At 37.9% G+C, this 16,572-nt stretch overlaps 1 protein-coding gene across 16 annotated transcripts in view; it reads right to left on the minus strand.

Annotated features, from left to right (window-relative positions):
- The window catches only part of ABI3BP (ABI family member 3 binding protein), a 262,565-nt gene that overhangs the window by 150,042 nt on the left and 95,951 nt on the right, over positions 1-16,572 (minus strand). For all 16 annotated transcript variants that reach the window (XM_025377138.1, XM_025377133.1, XM_025377139.1 and 13 more), the window contains exons 3-4: positions 15,028-15,096; positions 11,148-11,280 (exon numbers count right to left, since the gene is read on the minus strand). In XM_025377138.1, coding sequence (XP_025232923.1) covers positions 11,148-11,280; positions 15,028-15,096 — 202 coding nt within the window. The remainder of the gene's footprint in view (positions 1-11,147; positions 11,281-15,027; positions 15,097-16,572) is intronic.

Below are 16,572 nucleotides of genomic sequence, written 5' to 3' on the forward strand. Positions count from 1 at the left end.
GAAATATGTTACCAAATATTATTCCTGGCACTGTAAAGGGATAACAAATACTGGAAGGATACAACATTTATGATAGTACTTTAAGTCCCAGTGAGCAGGTGAGGAGAAAAATAGGACTTGAGGTGGGGTCAATAGGTAAACTTCATCTGCTTTTTATTTTTAAATAAACACTAAGTTAATAGAATAAAATAGTAGCTGCCATGTTATGATGATGGAAACATAGGGATGGGTAAACTATTTTTGGGTCTTTCTTATATCTTAAAATTTTCCTCAAAAGTGTAGTACCTTTCCTCCACTCCTCACATCAGCTAAATTAAATGGAGTAAGATTAAGGTTACTTGCTTTTATTTAAAGCTTTAAAAAATCAGGAATTTTGCTCATTCTGAAAACATTTATTGGACATTCTCTAAATCTCAAGCCTAAGCTCTTGATGATCCAGAACAATCCCAGTGTGTAGAGATGAGTAGCAAAACTGGCTACCTAATTTGTGGGGCTCAATACGAAATGAACATGTAGACTCTTTGTTCAAAAGTTATCAAGAATCTTAAGAAAGCGACAGCAGAGCTTTAAATCAAATTTGGGCTCTTCTAAGTTGGGGGTCTGGTGTACAGGTAGTATGTTCATGAAATCAGCAGGAGGTTTGTAGTTTAATAAATAGAGAGAGAGAGATGAGATGCATTTGTATATTCAGCGTACTTTCTCACTAGGCACAAACCACTGAAAGGCTTGCAATCACTGATTAGCTTGCACCTTTCTAGTGAAAGCTGTGCTCAGGGCTCCATTCCCCCATTCCAAAGTAGCAGAAAACAGAATGAGTGAAGGAGGCTGTTCCAGCCAAAACACTAACTGCTACTGGAAACAAATGTTATATTATTGAATTGTTAACAGAATGTAATAGAAATTCTTTGTATCCTGTGAGTCAAAATATCAGTGATTTATGAAATGCGTTTCTTGACAAGTATGCTGCATGAAATTTTTGTTGTTGTTTTTTCCCCGTCCTGGCTCTTAGAGAAATGGCGAGAAGCTAAAATCAGACCAGATGGGCCACCAAAATTACGCATCTCTAGTAGATACATTTCTGAGGACTTAATGCTTTCATGATGCAGGGGTCCCGTTGCTAACAGAACTACCGAAGGTCAGATTCAAGGCTTTGCAGTCAACTTGATCTCACATAACCTTCTTATGAATAAAATGACAGAAATGTTCTGTTCTTTAAAAAAAAAAAAAAAAAAAATCCTAAACTTCACCATGTTTTAAAAATCCAGAGTGTAAATCTTTTCCACTGTGATCACAAAGCATTTCAAATACCCTCTTAAACCAAGTTTTTCAGGAAAATAAAGGCTTAGGCATTTTGCCCTTCTTCTCCTAGTTAGGTTTGTCCTTTACAACACCATCTCAGTTGATACTTGTATATTATAGGCAAATTCCAATTTTGTTTTATAGCACTATCATTTTTTTTCAGGCAGAGAGCAGATTATGCCACTTAACTGTACTTAAAGTGGTGAAGTAAATAGTCATTGATTTTAAGACAAAATATAGGTCTTATGATAATAAACGGTTCTTTATAACCTAGTATATAGTAGGTGCTCCATAGATATTTGTGGAATGAATACGTGGTGCTCAAAGGATCATTTAAAAATTAGAATATAATATCTCTGAATGACCAATTATTCAATTCCCAAGACATACTGATTTAAGCCATTAGGTCTACAATTATATTTTGCAACACATCATTGCACAACGAACCATTCCTACAGAACCAATGCAAATTGAAGCCAAACACAATAAATTTCTGCATTATACATTTGCACAGGGCTTACGATTTTTATTTACCTATTTCAGTTTTCCATACAATAAACTCTGAGCAGAGAAAGAATTATCACACAAGCAAAAGAGAGCCCAAGAAGTGTCTAAGCCCTGATAATCAGTGACAGAACCAGACAAATGCCAATTTCTGACTCCTAATCGAATGCCTTTTGTACTGCACTGGACTCATTCAACTGTGGTGTTAGACAAAAGAGATGAAAAAAGACAGACACAATGATCCAAAATGGAAGAAAAACAAAAGTAATCAGCATTTCACATTATTGAAGCCTTTTTCGTTTTTGTTTTAATGTAGATTTACCATAACGTACAGTCACAGTCTTCTCTCAAAGGTTAGTTGACCCTTTTTCTGTGAATGATTAAAACTGAGCACAAGTGCACAGAGAGGCAACAAGTCTATTAAAAATACAGGTAGTAGTCTATGAATGTCATCAGACTAGACTTCTAGAAAGTCTGCCTCCAGCAATTTGGATTTTAAGAACAAGAGCATCTCATATCCTAATTAAGAGGTAAGAAACTGTTGAAGGTAGCATTTGGTTCAACCGGCATTATTCTGCGCTTGGGCCACCCAAATAGTCTCAGTGCTGCCAGTGATTGTTGTAATAACATTGGAAAATCCACAGCTCCTCAAAAGGTAGCAGAAATGCAGGTAGTAGCTTGACTAGGATTTTAGTCAGCTGCAAACTAGCAGCATGACCTTGGGAGGGGGGCATCTTCCCACCCTCTTAAGCATCAGTTTCTTAGAGGGGGGACTGGACTCCATTATCTTTTAGATCCTGTTTCTAAAAACTTATTCCAGCAACACATTGGATATTCCATTCTAATTAAGTACCTGAGACAGAAGTAGAAACCCCATACACTGAATTTATGATGTAACTGGTAGTAAATTACATGAAGTAGAGAAACTGAACACCAAACCAAGCTTAGTCCTCCTACTAACTACCCCAGCTTAATGTACGTGGTTGACTATCTTTTGGGTGTTCCATACTTGCTTCAGGAATGCTTTTATTTCTACGTGATTGACTACTTTCACATCTCCTAACACATCTATTTCCCACAATTTTGACTCTTCATGTCAAAGAACACTTGCTGACACTGCCTTTGTCAATGTTGCTTCTCGCTTTACTGAGACTGTAACTATTGAGAAAAATCCTGCCCTCATCCCCCTCCTCTAAAGGGTCTCTCTTCCCCTTTATTCTCTCCTTGTCCCACTCTGATTTCAGGGGAAAAGCATTCTCATCTTTTCAAAGATAAGCTTCTCCATAACTGTATTCCACTTCCTTATTCCACTAGATCTCCAACCTTTCTCTTGATTCTTTACGGACCTTCCCAAGTCTAAAAGCTGTTTCAATATCTTTCATTCTACCCCAACAACATTAAAACTGTACTTTTCTCTTAAACCTGCCACTATATTTTAATATGAAATTTCTTAATGTCTTCTCCCACTTTCTTACCACTCAAAAATGTCTACATTTCTTTGCAATCTGGTGGCTGACCTCTTTATTATAGTAAAACCTTATGATCGAATTACTTAATCCTCCATGAATTTCATAACTTAAAATCTACTCTTCATTTTCTTTCCCAAATCTGTTTCTCTTGTGATCCCCATTTCTGGTGACTTCAGAGTCCTTTCTCCCCTCACGTCCAATCAGTTGTCAAATCCAAGTATGTTTTCTTACATGAATTATCTTGCACTTGCCTCTCCTCTATTCCGAGGTAGCATGTGAGCCCCAGTTTAGGTCTTTAGTATCTTTGGACTGGTGAATAATTTTCAAACTGATCAACTATTTCCAAGATCTCCTTTCTTCATCTAGTATCACCCACTGGTGGCTGGTTTAAGTACAACAAAAGAAATGTTTCTACTGATATTAGTGCTATGTGAAATGGAATGGCTTGCCTGAAGTTGGCAATTATATCATAAAGTAAATAATATCAAAGCAATGAGAAGGCTAGCAGCAGACAGTATAATTTTGAGTGTTCACTGCATGCTAGACATTGCATTAACCATTTTACATGTGTCATCTTACTAAATTTTGACAACCCTATGACATTACTTACCCCCTTTTGGAGATAAGAAAACCAAGACTAAAAGCATTTAAGTAGCCCATCTAAGGCAACTAAAATGATAATAGAACAGAGTTTTGAACTCAGGTCAGTGTGACCAGAATTTGTATCTTCAATGTTCATGCTATCATGCCATCCCTGGAGATGCTCACTGTGGACTCTGGATGGGAGATGTTGCAAAGAAGCTTCAAGAGCTGAATTGACTGGCTAGATGATTTTTAAAGTCTCTTCTTGACATCCCACTTGCATGTTTACTTATATGTTGAGAACTACTACTGTAAAATGCAATGCTGGGTTCTGTGTGAGATGGAAGTAAGTGGTGCTCCGCAGTTTCAAAAGTGAGCTTGCACTCTAATGAAAGAGGTAGACATGCATATGTGTATGACTGAAGAAGGCAGAATGCAAAGCACACAGCATAGAGGTGGGACTGGGTGTGGCACTATCCAGCCTGAACCTGAGAAATGGACAGGCTGCATTTTGAACCCCATTCCAGTGATGTGGTTTAACTTCAGGACATATTACCCAGGCCCCAGGAAAGCAGAGTGGATTGGGTTTATACCTCATTTCATGAGCATGACTCAGATATGCATTGAGGTATATTCCTTGAGAGATTCTATGACTTATTTTCCTAGACAGTGGGGAGCTGGTGGCAATTCCTCAGTAGGTGAATAAAGTTGAACAGTAATGAAGGAAGCTAGAATTACCAGTTGTGGAAGAATAAGTCACAGAGAAACTGGAGGGAAGCATCTCAAGGCATAGTCCAGATGTGAGATAACAAGGAAAGGAATCACACACACACACACACATATATAAAAACCAAAACAAAGTTACAGTTCTAAGAAAGAATGGATGAAACCAGACTCCTTGTGGGATATGGGTACCAAAGAAAGTGAAAAAGTTAAAACTGAGTTTTCGTTCAAAAGTGAGAATAAAGTGATGGGAAAGATATTCTTTTAATAGTGTAGAAAGTATGAATTTAGTCTGAGTGTGAGGTGGTGCCAGTCACTGTTACCTGGTTACTCTGATGACAATATTCCATGGACAACTGAAAACATATTCTTAGTCATTTGAAAATGGGCCCAGGTCAGACGTTCAACCCTGGAAGTCATTTACATACTTGCCCCTTCTTTTCTCTGTAGAACAGCAACAAAAGCAATTTCTGAGAGCTTTTAAAAATGCAGATTCTCAGGCTCCTTCTCAGGCCCGCTGAATCAGAATCTGCATTTTAATAAGATTCCCACCATGACTTGCATGCACAGAGTTTGAGAAGCACTGTTGTGCATAGCAGGGATTGTTAAAGACTAGATATAGGTAAGATAAGAAGGGTACTGCAGGTAAGAGATTCAAGGATAGAACATGATTCCATATTTAGGAGATGTAATAAGAAGTGAACAAAGGAGAAACGGAAAGGTGTGATGATTAATATCGAGTGTCAAGTTGATTGGATTGAAGGAAGCCAAGTATTGATCCTGGGTGTGTCTGTGAGGGTGCTGCCAAAAGAGATGAACATTTGAGTCAGTGGACTGGGAGAGGCAGACCCACCCTCCATCTGGGTGGGCACCATCCAATCAGCTGACAGCACAGCTAGGATAAAGCAGGCAAAAGAAGGTGAAAGGACTAGACTGTCCGAGTCTTCCAGCTTCCATCTTTCTCCCCTGTGCTGGATGCTTCCTGCCCTCAAACATCAGACTTCAAGTCTTCAGCTTTTGGACTCGGATTTATGACAGTGGTTTGCCAGGGGCTCTTGGGTCTTCAGCCACAGGCTGAAAGCTGCACTGTCAGCTTCCCTACTTTTGACGTTTTGGGACGTGGACTGACTTTCTTGCTCCTCGGCTTGCAGACGGCCTACTGTGAAACTTCACCTTGTGATCGTGTGAGTCAATATTCCTTAATAAACTCTCCTTCATATGTACATCGATCCTATTAGTGCTGTCCCTCTAGGAAACCCTAATACAAATGGTTAAAGGGGCAAGAGGAAAACCTAAATAAAAATGTCAAAGAAAGAGTTTAAGAAAAGCTTGAGAAGGATAAGGACTGAGAAAACTCTAATGGGTTTAGTAACTAATTGGTCATTGGTGACCACCAAGAGACGTTTCAGTGGAACAGTGGAAAAGGGATGGAAACTAGTGAGAAGGGATGAGGACGGTGTGGATGGTGCAGAAATCAGAATGTGGGAGCCATAACTCTGAGAAGTTTGGAAATTAAAAGAGACTGAAAAGTAGCTTAGCATAGATAACAGGATCGACAGAAGGCTTTGTTTTCAGGGAGAGAAACTTTGAGCATGCTTGCCAGCAGGAGGCAGGGCACCAGTGGCTGCGAAAGGGCAAATGGCAGAGAGAGGAGATCACTGGGGAAGCGAAGGCTTAGACGACATGGGAAGGATGGGATCATGAGCACTGTCTGAAGTCAGAATCGTGTTTCTTGGAAAGAGGATAAGAGAGGTAAAGATAAACTCGGGATGAGGAAAGAGTGAGCTGATAAAGGATAGTCCAGATTTCCTCAGTACTGCGGAAGCTAGAATAGATTGCGGGAAGAATATAGCAGGGAATGTAGCCAGGATGCTGTTGCCAGAATCCAGGGTAAGGTGAGGCATGCTTGGATTGGGAACATTAGTATGAAATGGAGAAGGAGAAGACACAGCGGCAGATATGGATACATCCCAAAAGCAAAAGGAATGTATCTTGGGGCCTTCATAAACAATAGTAGGTGAAAAATAGAAAATAAATGAAGTTTTAAATTACAGCGAAGTTTAAAGTAGAGCGAATACTACTTCAGAAAGCAATACACAGACAAGTGAGGTGATATTTCAAGAGAAAACGTCTGAGTTTAATCTTGTCATGTTGAGTTTGAGGTAATGGTAACACATAAAAGTGAGAATGTTGACATTTCACTGGTTATTTCATTCATCATGTATTTACTTGGGGCCTGCTATGTTCCTGATTCTCTTTAGGGGACTGGGAAATAATGGTGGGCAAGACACATGTGGTCCCTGCCCTCACCAAGCTTAAAACTTACATGGCAAGACAGACAGGTAACAAGGCACTGGGATCAATCAGGTGAGAATTCAGACACTGAAAATACTCGCTTCTTACAAACCTGGGGGCAGAGAAAAGGCAAAAGCCTGCTCTGGACTGACCAAAAAGGAGAGCCCTCATTCTACATTAAGAGGAAATAAACATGGCCGGGCGTGGTGGTTCATGCCTGTAATCCCAGCACTTTGGGAGGCTGAGATGGGCGGATCACGAGGTTAGGAAATCGAGACCATCCTGGCTAACACAGTGAAACCCCGTCTCTACTAAAAATACAAAAAATTAACCAGGTGTGGTGGTGGGCGCCTGTCCTATAGTCAGCTACTCGGGAGGCTGAGGCAGGAGAATGGCCTGAACCCAGGAGGCGGAGCTTGCAGTGAGCCGAGATCACACCACTGCACTCTAGCCTAGGCCACAGAGCAAGACTCCATCTCAGAAAAAAACAAACAAACAAAAAAACCCCCACAGGATGAGAATGTTAGAAAATGCGAAAGTGATTTCTAAGCTATTCATAAAGCTTTAATACGTTGGCAAAGAGTGAGAACTAAAGCAATCTTGAAAGCTTTAACAAGTTGGAAACATGAGAAAGAAAAAATAAACTATTAATGGTGAAATAAATTTGGGTTAAAAACATTTGACTCTTCATCAGGGCCAATTTGAAAGCTTTCTTTCAAATTGAGGCTCTATTGAAGACAAATGTGTACACTCTTCCATTCAAAACCTATTAAGAATAAAAACTGTAAATGAAGCACATCTGCTCTCCAATGTGAACTCAGAAAAGAATCTTAAAGCATGGGAGACCCATATAGACCCTATACAAATAGGTAGAGAAACATGCACCACAAAGGATAAATTGACGTTTCATTGATACTTCCAAGCTAAAAACAAAACAAAAACAACGAAGGTTTTCTAACTGGAAACTTACAACCTAAGAGCTTTGATGTACAAAGTCTATAGTCCAAATCTAAAAACAAATTTCAATAAGTTATTTGCATAGGATAAATGAGGCTGCACAAACCAATGTAAATCATTTTTTTTTAAATCAGACTGTACAGAGGGAACCAAATATCAATGAATTAAAATGATACCAATTGGTGTTCCTGTAGCAAGCCAAGTGCATTCAGATTGCAATGGTTTTGTAAAAAGATACTTCTAAAGGAAAACTTTAGCTGTATTAATCTTCCAATTTTCAGGAAATAACCATCATTTTTAGCTATTATTGCTGATGCTAACCTGCTGGATTAGTCTAAATTCTAAAAAGATTCTGCATGAACATATGAGGGTAGATTTCTCCAAGTCTAGTCTGCTGCTAATTACACTAATTTGTAGTTCTGGCAGATTTATGTGGATGCTTCTAATATGTACAGTACTTCCAGGCTTTTAAATCAGGACTATTATTTTTTCCTCAAACATCACAAAGACTTTAAATGTCAGTTTATTAACTATGCTCATTAGGGAGAAAGGAAGCCTGGGGAAATGAAATTTACAAGTACTCCAAATCCTCCTTTTTAGTCATTACTGTTTAATTCTTCCCTTCAACTCATGTCCTGATGGTTCCCCATTTTGGTCAAGAATATCTTGCTTGTCATTATTGTATCTTTCAAAAGACTTTATTCAAAATGAAATTATCAATTTTGAATATTGTGATTTGATGTGCATAATTCCATCTATTTGATAAGAGTAGAGCCAGGGTGTGTGTGCGAGAGGGTGAGGGTCAGGGTAAGATCCATGTGTGGTCTGAGTAGCTTGGGCCTTAGAGTCAATGGCCTGGGTTAGAATCCTAGCTCCATTAGGTCATCTGTCCTAACTTTCTCTATATTCATTATCTCCAGGTGCTGTCAAACCATGGCAACATCTATCAATTAGAATCAGTCATCAGATAAATTATTTCACAGTAATAATTTAGTGAATTATTGTCAGTAAGACAAAGTGAAATTGGAGAAGAGGATTGAGTGCAGGAGGAAGAAATTACTCCAAATTTCAGTTTGCCAGGTTACTGAACCTATTGAAACAAGTAGTCCTACAGATTTATCAAGCAAGTTGAGTAACCCTTAAAATCAGGTTGCATTTTGCTGTTAAAACTACCAAATTTCCTTTCTTCCTTCCTCTCTTCTTCCTTCCTCTCTCCATAACTTTCTATCAAGATAATTTTTAAAAAGAAAAAGAACAATCCATAAATGTTTATTTTCTCAGCATTAGTAGCCTAGACCAATCCATTAGGAATCTGAATTATCATGTTCTTTCGAGTCCATTTTCCAAACAAAATAAGTCATGGGGTTAGTGGTGGGTGAAATAAAAAATATTTCAGATTCTTTGAAACATTTCAAAATTATTTTTCCAAAAATTGGGTTTTGGAAATATCTTCTACATGTCTTCCCAAGTATTCATCCCTTGAGAACTATGGGCATATGAAGGAAAATTTGATTTTTTTCTTGAGTCTAGATTTCCCAACATCAGATGAAAGGTAAGGTAATAGAGAACTTATACACACTTTTAAAGTGCCTTCATTTTAGTTTGATTTGGACAAATAAAAATAAATAAAACACTACAAAAAACATAAACATAGCAAAAAAGCACATTAAGAAGTATGCAATAGCCTTAGTGTAAGGGAAATGCATCTCAAAACTGTAATGAAAAACTACTGCACTAGAATGGCTAAAATGAAAAACGCTGACAACACAAAATGCTACTTTAGAATGTGGAGCAATCAGAGCTCTCCTACATGTGTGTGGGAATGTAGATGGAAAAATTAGGTAAAAAATAGTCAAATAGTCAAATATGCATCTTCCTATAACTCAGAAATTCCACTTATGTTTATTCAAGAGAAATTAAAGTGTACGTCCACCAAAATCTTATGCAAAAATGTTTATACAGTCTGTATTCATAAAAATAAAACAACATAGTTCAGGTGCTCATCAGCAAGAGAATAAACTTTAGAATATTCACATAATAGACTATTACTCAGGGGTACAAAAAGGAATGAATTATTGATATCCGCAATGTCATGAATGAATCTCAATGCTCAGTGAAAGAAGACAGTCAAAAAACAAAACCCATACTATATGACTCCATTTATATGGAATTCTAGAGTAGGTAAAACTAATCTACGGTGATAGAAATCAAATCAATGGTTGCTTCTGGAGGAAAGTACTTTCTAGAGTGATAAAATTTTTCTATTTCCTGATGGGTATTGGATACATGGTCATATGCATTTGTCATAACTCAAACTGTACACTAATATTTGTACATTTTGCTGTGTTTAAATTATACCTCAATAAATCTTTTTTATTCAAAAAGGGAATAAGAAAACTTCTGAAATGTAAAAATCACTTTGAAAGTATTTAAAATAGAAAACTAAAAATAAAATGCCTTGATTGAAGCTTGAAAATTTTGAATGCTTTTCCAGAGCAAATTTCTGAGTTTTGAAGTTAATATAGTAAATTTTTATGATGGGCAAACATCATTTTATAAACAACCTAGAAGTATGGTTCAGCATGTAGCACAGTGCCTAGTACATATCCATCCAATGCATCTAAATACATGCATCAAATGGTTGGATGGATGAATGGCAGTAATTTTAAAATATACTTAGATTTTTCCCATTTGTTCTTCCAAAGAAAATGGTAGCTTCATTTCCAACTTGCTTTTCCCTCTGCTTATTCAGTTTTCGAAGCCAGTGATTCTCAAACTTCAGTGGGCATCAAAATCACCCGGAAGGCTTGTGAAAACACAGATGGCTGGGCCCCACCTTCAGAGTTCCTCACTCAGTGAGTCTGAAGGGGACCCGAGAATTTACCTTTTTGACAAGTTCAAGAGATGGTGATATTGCTTGCTTTGGGAACCACACTTTGAGAAGTATGATTCAAGCGCTTCAATTGTGAGATTGAAGATCCACCCTTTTCTTATCAACTTTCCAACTTATATTTGTCTTTCTTAACTGCCTTTGGCCCCATCTTCTGAGTTTTTAATTACACTTATTATTGATACCACCCATTTGCTAACTGACTCCTACTTCCTTGTATAATAGTTTATGATTTTTGAAAAAAATTACATGTATGTGTTTTCTATTTAGGTAGATAACCTTCTCAAGGGCAGGGCCCCTGACTTCGTTCCCCTCACACCTAGAACAGGATACAGCTAATAGGTGTTAAGTCAATGCTAATAGTCCTGATACTTACATCTTCTTCTAAAGCATGTACAGATGCTATTAAAAGCAAGTACTAATATTACCTGTCATTGGGACAGTGACTTGGCAATGTCCAGTCATGGTGTGGGTTGATGAGGAAACCCCAGGACAGGAAGACCGAGCTCGGTGTCAGAGTACCAACCACCAGCTGGAGAGGTTTGCGAGAACGAGTTTTACCTGTGGAGGTGGCATACAGGTTAATTCAGGAGACATTTAGTAAGTTGCCATGATTCTGGTAAAATGCATAAAGATGACTTGGCAAGATGATGAAAAATGTGAAAACATCGAGTTCCTTTCCTTTTCTATAATCCACATTGTTACTAAGTTTTGCTCATGAATTTAAATGTGAATCAAATGAAATACCTTTTTCAGATTTGTGTCTATGCATGTCTGCATATGTATATATGCATACACATGTATATGTATATTGTACGTGTACGCACATTAACAATATCCAGCTATACCTAGTTTTATTTTCTTGTGGGTCCGGGAAGGATATAGAGGTCTTAGCTGTGATGAGTGAAATAAACAAACACACATACACACACTTCATTTCCTTTACAAATAAAATGAAAGCATGTTTATTATTTTTCCCGGGACTGTGAATGAGTATGAAATAACATCTAAGACAAGAAAAGAAAGCTTATTATCTAGATTGTAGGTTCTAATCTTTTTTACAACCTGTTTAGAAGTGTAGAATCCCTTGATGTTATTGTAATAAGTATATTTTACAATGAGTACCTAAATGGAAAAGGCAAATACATTTTTTAACAATGCTGGAAGAGTAGGAGTAACACAGGAAGCACAGTTGTTCTGATGGTGCCAACTGGATCTAACTAATGCCAAGGGTTATGCTAATACATCACTGGAGATTGTGTTCAAGTACACAGGAGCAGGCACTTGCACTTTCAAAATTATCTGAAACTGCAGAAGTAGCACAGTGAAAAACAGGAAGAACCTCAACCATGAAAACCAACACTGACTCATTAAAAATCATTAGAGTAAATAAAATAAAAATCCGATAGAAAGTCTAGTAAAACTATATAGAACATGAAACATACATGCTTTGTATTGCTGTTGAATTCCCTCTTTTATTTCATGAGACTATGTATGTCGTATTTGCTCTAGAAAGAACTTGTGCCATCTAATGAAGTGGGAACCAAATGGCAAAATGGCCTGCGACCTCCATTAAGGTAAGTAGGAGAGTGCCCTTTGCATTAGCCTATTGGTTGTCATCTGAATCAAATGCTCTTCAAAATTGTGCCAGGCTTGTTCCTTTTGTTAATTTAAGTTCTGTAAGTTGTTATTCAAGCAAGAACCCTTCTTAGCACAGAATACACCTAATCTAGTGGTGGCAAATTGCCTCATTATAAGATAGTTGACTTTTAAAGATACTTGAAATAATTTTCAAAGATAGTTATCATTTACATGGTTGGAAACATGGGTTTATTCTTCTCTAACTTTTGCAGACCCAGCTGTAATTGTGCCCCATATGATGGTGATTTAAATTGTCATGTATGAGCTCCAATGAGGGCAGATTAGAATCTGCAGTGAAGGCAGGAGCACTTATAGTTTCAACAAGCCCTGGGATGATTCTGATCTTCCCTTTTCGATTCCTGAGTTGATTTTCACTAATGTGATGCAACGATCTCATTCACTTTACAGATGAAAAATAAAGCACAGAGAAGTTTCAAGATTGTCCAAAGTCACACTAAGAGCAAAGTCAAAATTCAAATCCTGGGTCTCCTCTATCACGATCTAGTTTTATTTTTATGATATCACTGTCTTGGCTCTCAATGTCTAAAGGTAATACCATTTAGCGATGAAAGACAGACATATTTTTCCATGTAAGGAACCCAAGGCTTGTGTGACCAAGGGAACCTAATGGTCTCCCAGTTATTTGTATGACCGAATAACTATTTCAGTAAGGTTGAATCTTAATATAAAAATAATTAAATCATTAAAATGCAGGTGGCAGATACAAATATAGAATGAATGGAAGCTAATCCTTTAGTCATTATGTCATTCCTAAATGCAGATAACAAAAACAAAAATTGTATCTGCTATCCAAAAAGAAAGGTGGGGTGTTATATCCTGAGCAAGATGAAGCAATTTCCTGAGCTGGTCATAAAGTAAACAATAATTTCTAAGGCTAATGTCATAGAATCCTCAAAATAAAATGAAGTTATAAAGTGCTAAGGCATTATCATTCTCTTGACGTTCCTTATATAATTTTGTATATTTGTACTATGATCATATTTCTATCAAGAAACAGTTCAATGAGTATTCATCTGAAAACAGATCCCACGGAATCACACTGATGCTTCTTGAGTTTGTGGCTCAGTATTTCTGAAGTACAGTCTTGAAATATTGAGAGTACATCTATTTTCAAGTATGTGGAAAACTGTCTGGATAACTCTCACTAACAAGTTGTAAGGAGCGATTGGAATTTCCCTTTTGCTTTGGGATGATCTGAGGCCAGGAAAAAGAATTAGTATTTTTCAAAATGCTTAACCACTCAATGCTGCTCTTAAAAGAAGTGGAAATCAGCAGAAAGAGGGGAGGGAATTGTGGCAACTGATTTCTGATTTAAGCTATTCAGTATAATTGAATAGCTGAGTGCTCTTTCTCCCATTTTATTCCTCTAGAAAAATACAGCAAACAGAAAGATCCTTTTATTGTGTGGTATCCAGCGTACCATAAAAGACGAACGTGCTTTGGAAATAATTATTTGGAGATCATTCACATTAGAAAAATAAAAGCAGGCTGGGCTTGGTGGCTCACGCCTGTAATCCCAGCAGTCTGGAAGACTAAGGAGGGTGGATCATGAGGTCAGGAGATTGAGACCATCCTGGCTAACATGGTGAAATCCCATCTCTACTAAAAAATACAAAAAAATTAGCCAGGCGTGGTGGCGTGCACCTGTAGTCCCAGCTACTTGGGAGGCTGAGGCAGGAGAATGGCATGAACCTGGAAGGCGGAACTTGCAGTGAGCCGAGATCACGCCACTGCATTCAAGCCTGGGCCACAGAGCAAGACTCTGTCTCAAAAAAAAAAAAAAGACGAAAAGAAAAGAAAAAACAAAATTTTGTGATCAACTCTATACAGAGTTAGGAAGATGCAACATCAGATAGAAAAAGCATATTCACAGCTTCTTCCTTATAACAATGGTCAGCTATAGTATTTGATCTGAGAAGAAGTTTTGGTAGTGAAATTAGATGACATAGAATTTTAATCTTTAGTTATGTACGAAGTTTCTATTTATTTATATATCTACTTTCCTGTTTCAAGTCTTCCTAGACTGGGAAACATGGGTGTTGCTATTATTTTTATTTTTATGGAAGAAATCCTTTCTGGATTGAAATGAAGAGGTTTAGAAGGGAGAGATAAGGAGTAAATAAAACCAACGTGCTGATCTATTTAACACACATACATGAGTTACCCCTTTAAAATGTAAACAGTCTCCTTTAGAAAAGGTGAGACATAAAATTGTGCCCTTAACATCTGAAAGGCACAATACTGAGCCTGAGTTCACACACTGCAAAATAGAAACAGGCCAATAGGAGCTAACCCTAAATGAGCACTGACTACAGGCCAGGCACCGTCATTAACTCATTTAATCCTCAGCGACAACCCTATGACGCAGCAGAATCCAGGAGTAGAGAGGTTCAATAACTTCTGTAACTCCCTGCAGTTTGCAAGTGGTGGCACCAGGAGAAAATCCGAAGTAGTCTCCACCACCAGGCTGTGTTACCTCTCCAAAAGGGTAACCTGTTGACCCAGGGCTGACACCTCCTCTACATTCCTAAAGCTTCTCAAGGTATTTGGTCTCCATGGGTCCAAAAGAGATGAAGAGTCATGGTTCAGAGTCAATAAAAGACCCAAAAAAAAAAAAAAAAAAAAAAATCAATGCAAAGACTATACCTGAACATGACTTCTTTTGACTTGGAGGGGGAGCAGGTCGCACAACTATCAGATATTTCGGCTCTGCATCTGGAAACAATAACATTATTTATCAGAAAAACACTTTAAGAACCAGCATTGAAGGCAGCACACCCCTACCCTGACTCAGCATTCCCTGAGTCATCCTCCATAACCGCAGCTCCAGGGGGCGAAAGGACCCAGTAATCTGAAAAGTTAACACTTCCTGAGAGGTTTATTAAGTCATTAAAATGAAAATTAAATCCAGATTTTCCAAACCAAATGGGCAAGGGTGAGGGAGAAGTCTTAAAAGAATCATGCTATACACAGATTTTAAACGCTGTTTTCATCAGTTCTTTTCTCTGCAAAGTTATTTTTAGAAAATCAGATTATGTCCATCCTGTTACACCACTCCTCAAGGAAAGCCAATCCTGATGCTCCAGAGAAGGAAAAATTCTGCTTGCACAAGACACCGTGGGCCTCACCTGTATGAGCTGAAATCACTCACTTTCAGTGGGAACAGGAATATTTATAATGCCTTTCTTAATTTTTATCCTGTTTATGTAATTGCTCAGCCTGTTTTCATAGCTAGTCATTTTTAATGAGCAATTTTTAAACAGTCGCAATTTATACGTTGGCATAATTTTCATTTTAAATATATTTCAATGAAATGTATGTAGGTAATCTCAAGGTATTTAAGTTTTAAATAAAATTATATTAAAGCAATCAGCATATGCTACCTCAATAAGGAGCTAATAATTTATCAAATAAATTTTTAAAAATTGATGTTTGCAAAATGAATGGCTGGGTACACATATGTAAATAAACCAAATACATTTTGGGCATATGAAACAGTATTTTATAAGCAACTCTATTGGATTAATGGATTGATGAGTATTCTTTACAATGTTTCTCTGGAACTTTAAACTCTGAAACTCATTCTATAAGAAATTTCATTTGGATGCTGTAGTCAGCCAGAATTCACACGTACTTACTCAGGCAGACTTCATATCTTTGTTTTGTTTTCATCTTGGGTTCAAATGTCCCCCCTCCGTGAGTTTGGAGCTGAGGCCTTCTTGCCCAAGGCTTTGCAGAGCTGACCTCTTTTCAGATGGAGACAACCTGGCAACTCAACTTCTCTTAGTAACTTGTGCCTTGTCTTTTTCAGGACACCTTACATAGCACTATTGGCTATAACCTGCTGCAGTAATTACCACCGAATAAATTAACTTAGGCAACCTGATGAACTCACCTCAGACCTTCGCCTCATTATTGTACAGTTGCCTCCTGCCCACCACAGATAAAGGAGCATTCATTCTGTTCTGTCTCGTGTGTTTGAAAGCACGTCTTGCGGCCGGGCACGGTGGCTCAAGCCTGTAATCCCAGCACTTTGGGAGGCCGAGACGGGCGGATTACGAGGTCAGGAGATCGAGACCATCCTGGCTAACACGGTGAAACCCTGTCTCTACTAAAAAATACAAAAAACTAGCCGGGCGAGGTGGCGGGCGCCTGTAGTCCCAGCTACTCGGGAGGCTGAGGCCGGAGAAT

This window comes from Theropithecus gelada, chromosome 2, assembly GCF_003255815.1.
Source record: "Theropithecus gelada isolate Dixy chromosome 2, Tgel_1.0, whole genome shotgun sequence".
NCBI classification, from domain to species: domain Eukaryota; kingdom Metazoa; phylum Chordata; class Mammalia; order Primates; family Cercopithecidae; genus Theropithecus; species Theropithecus gelada.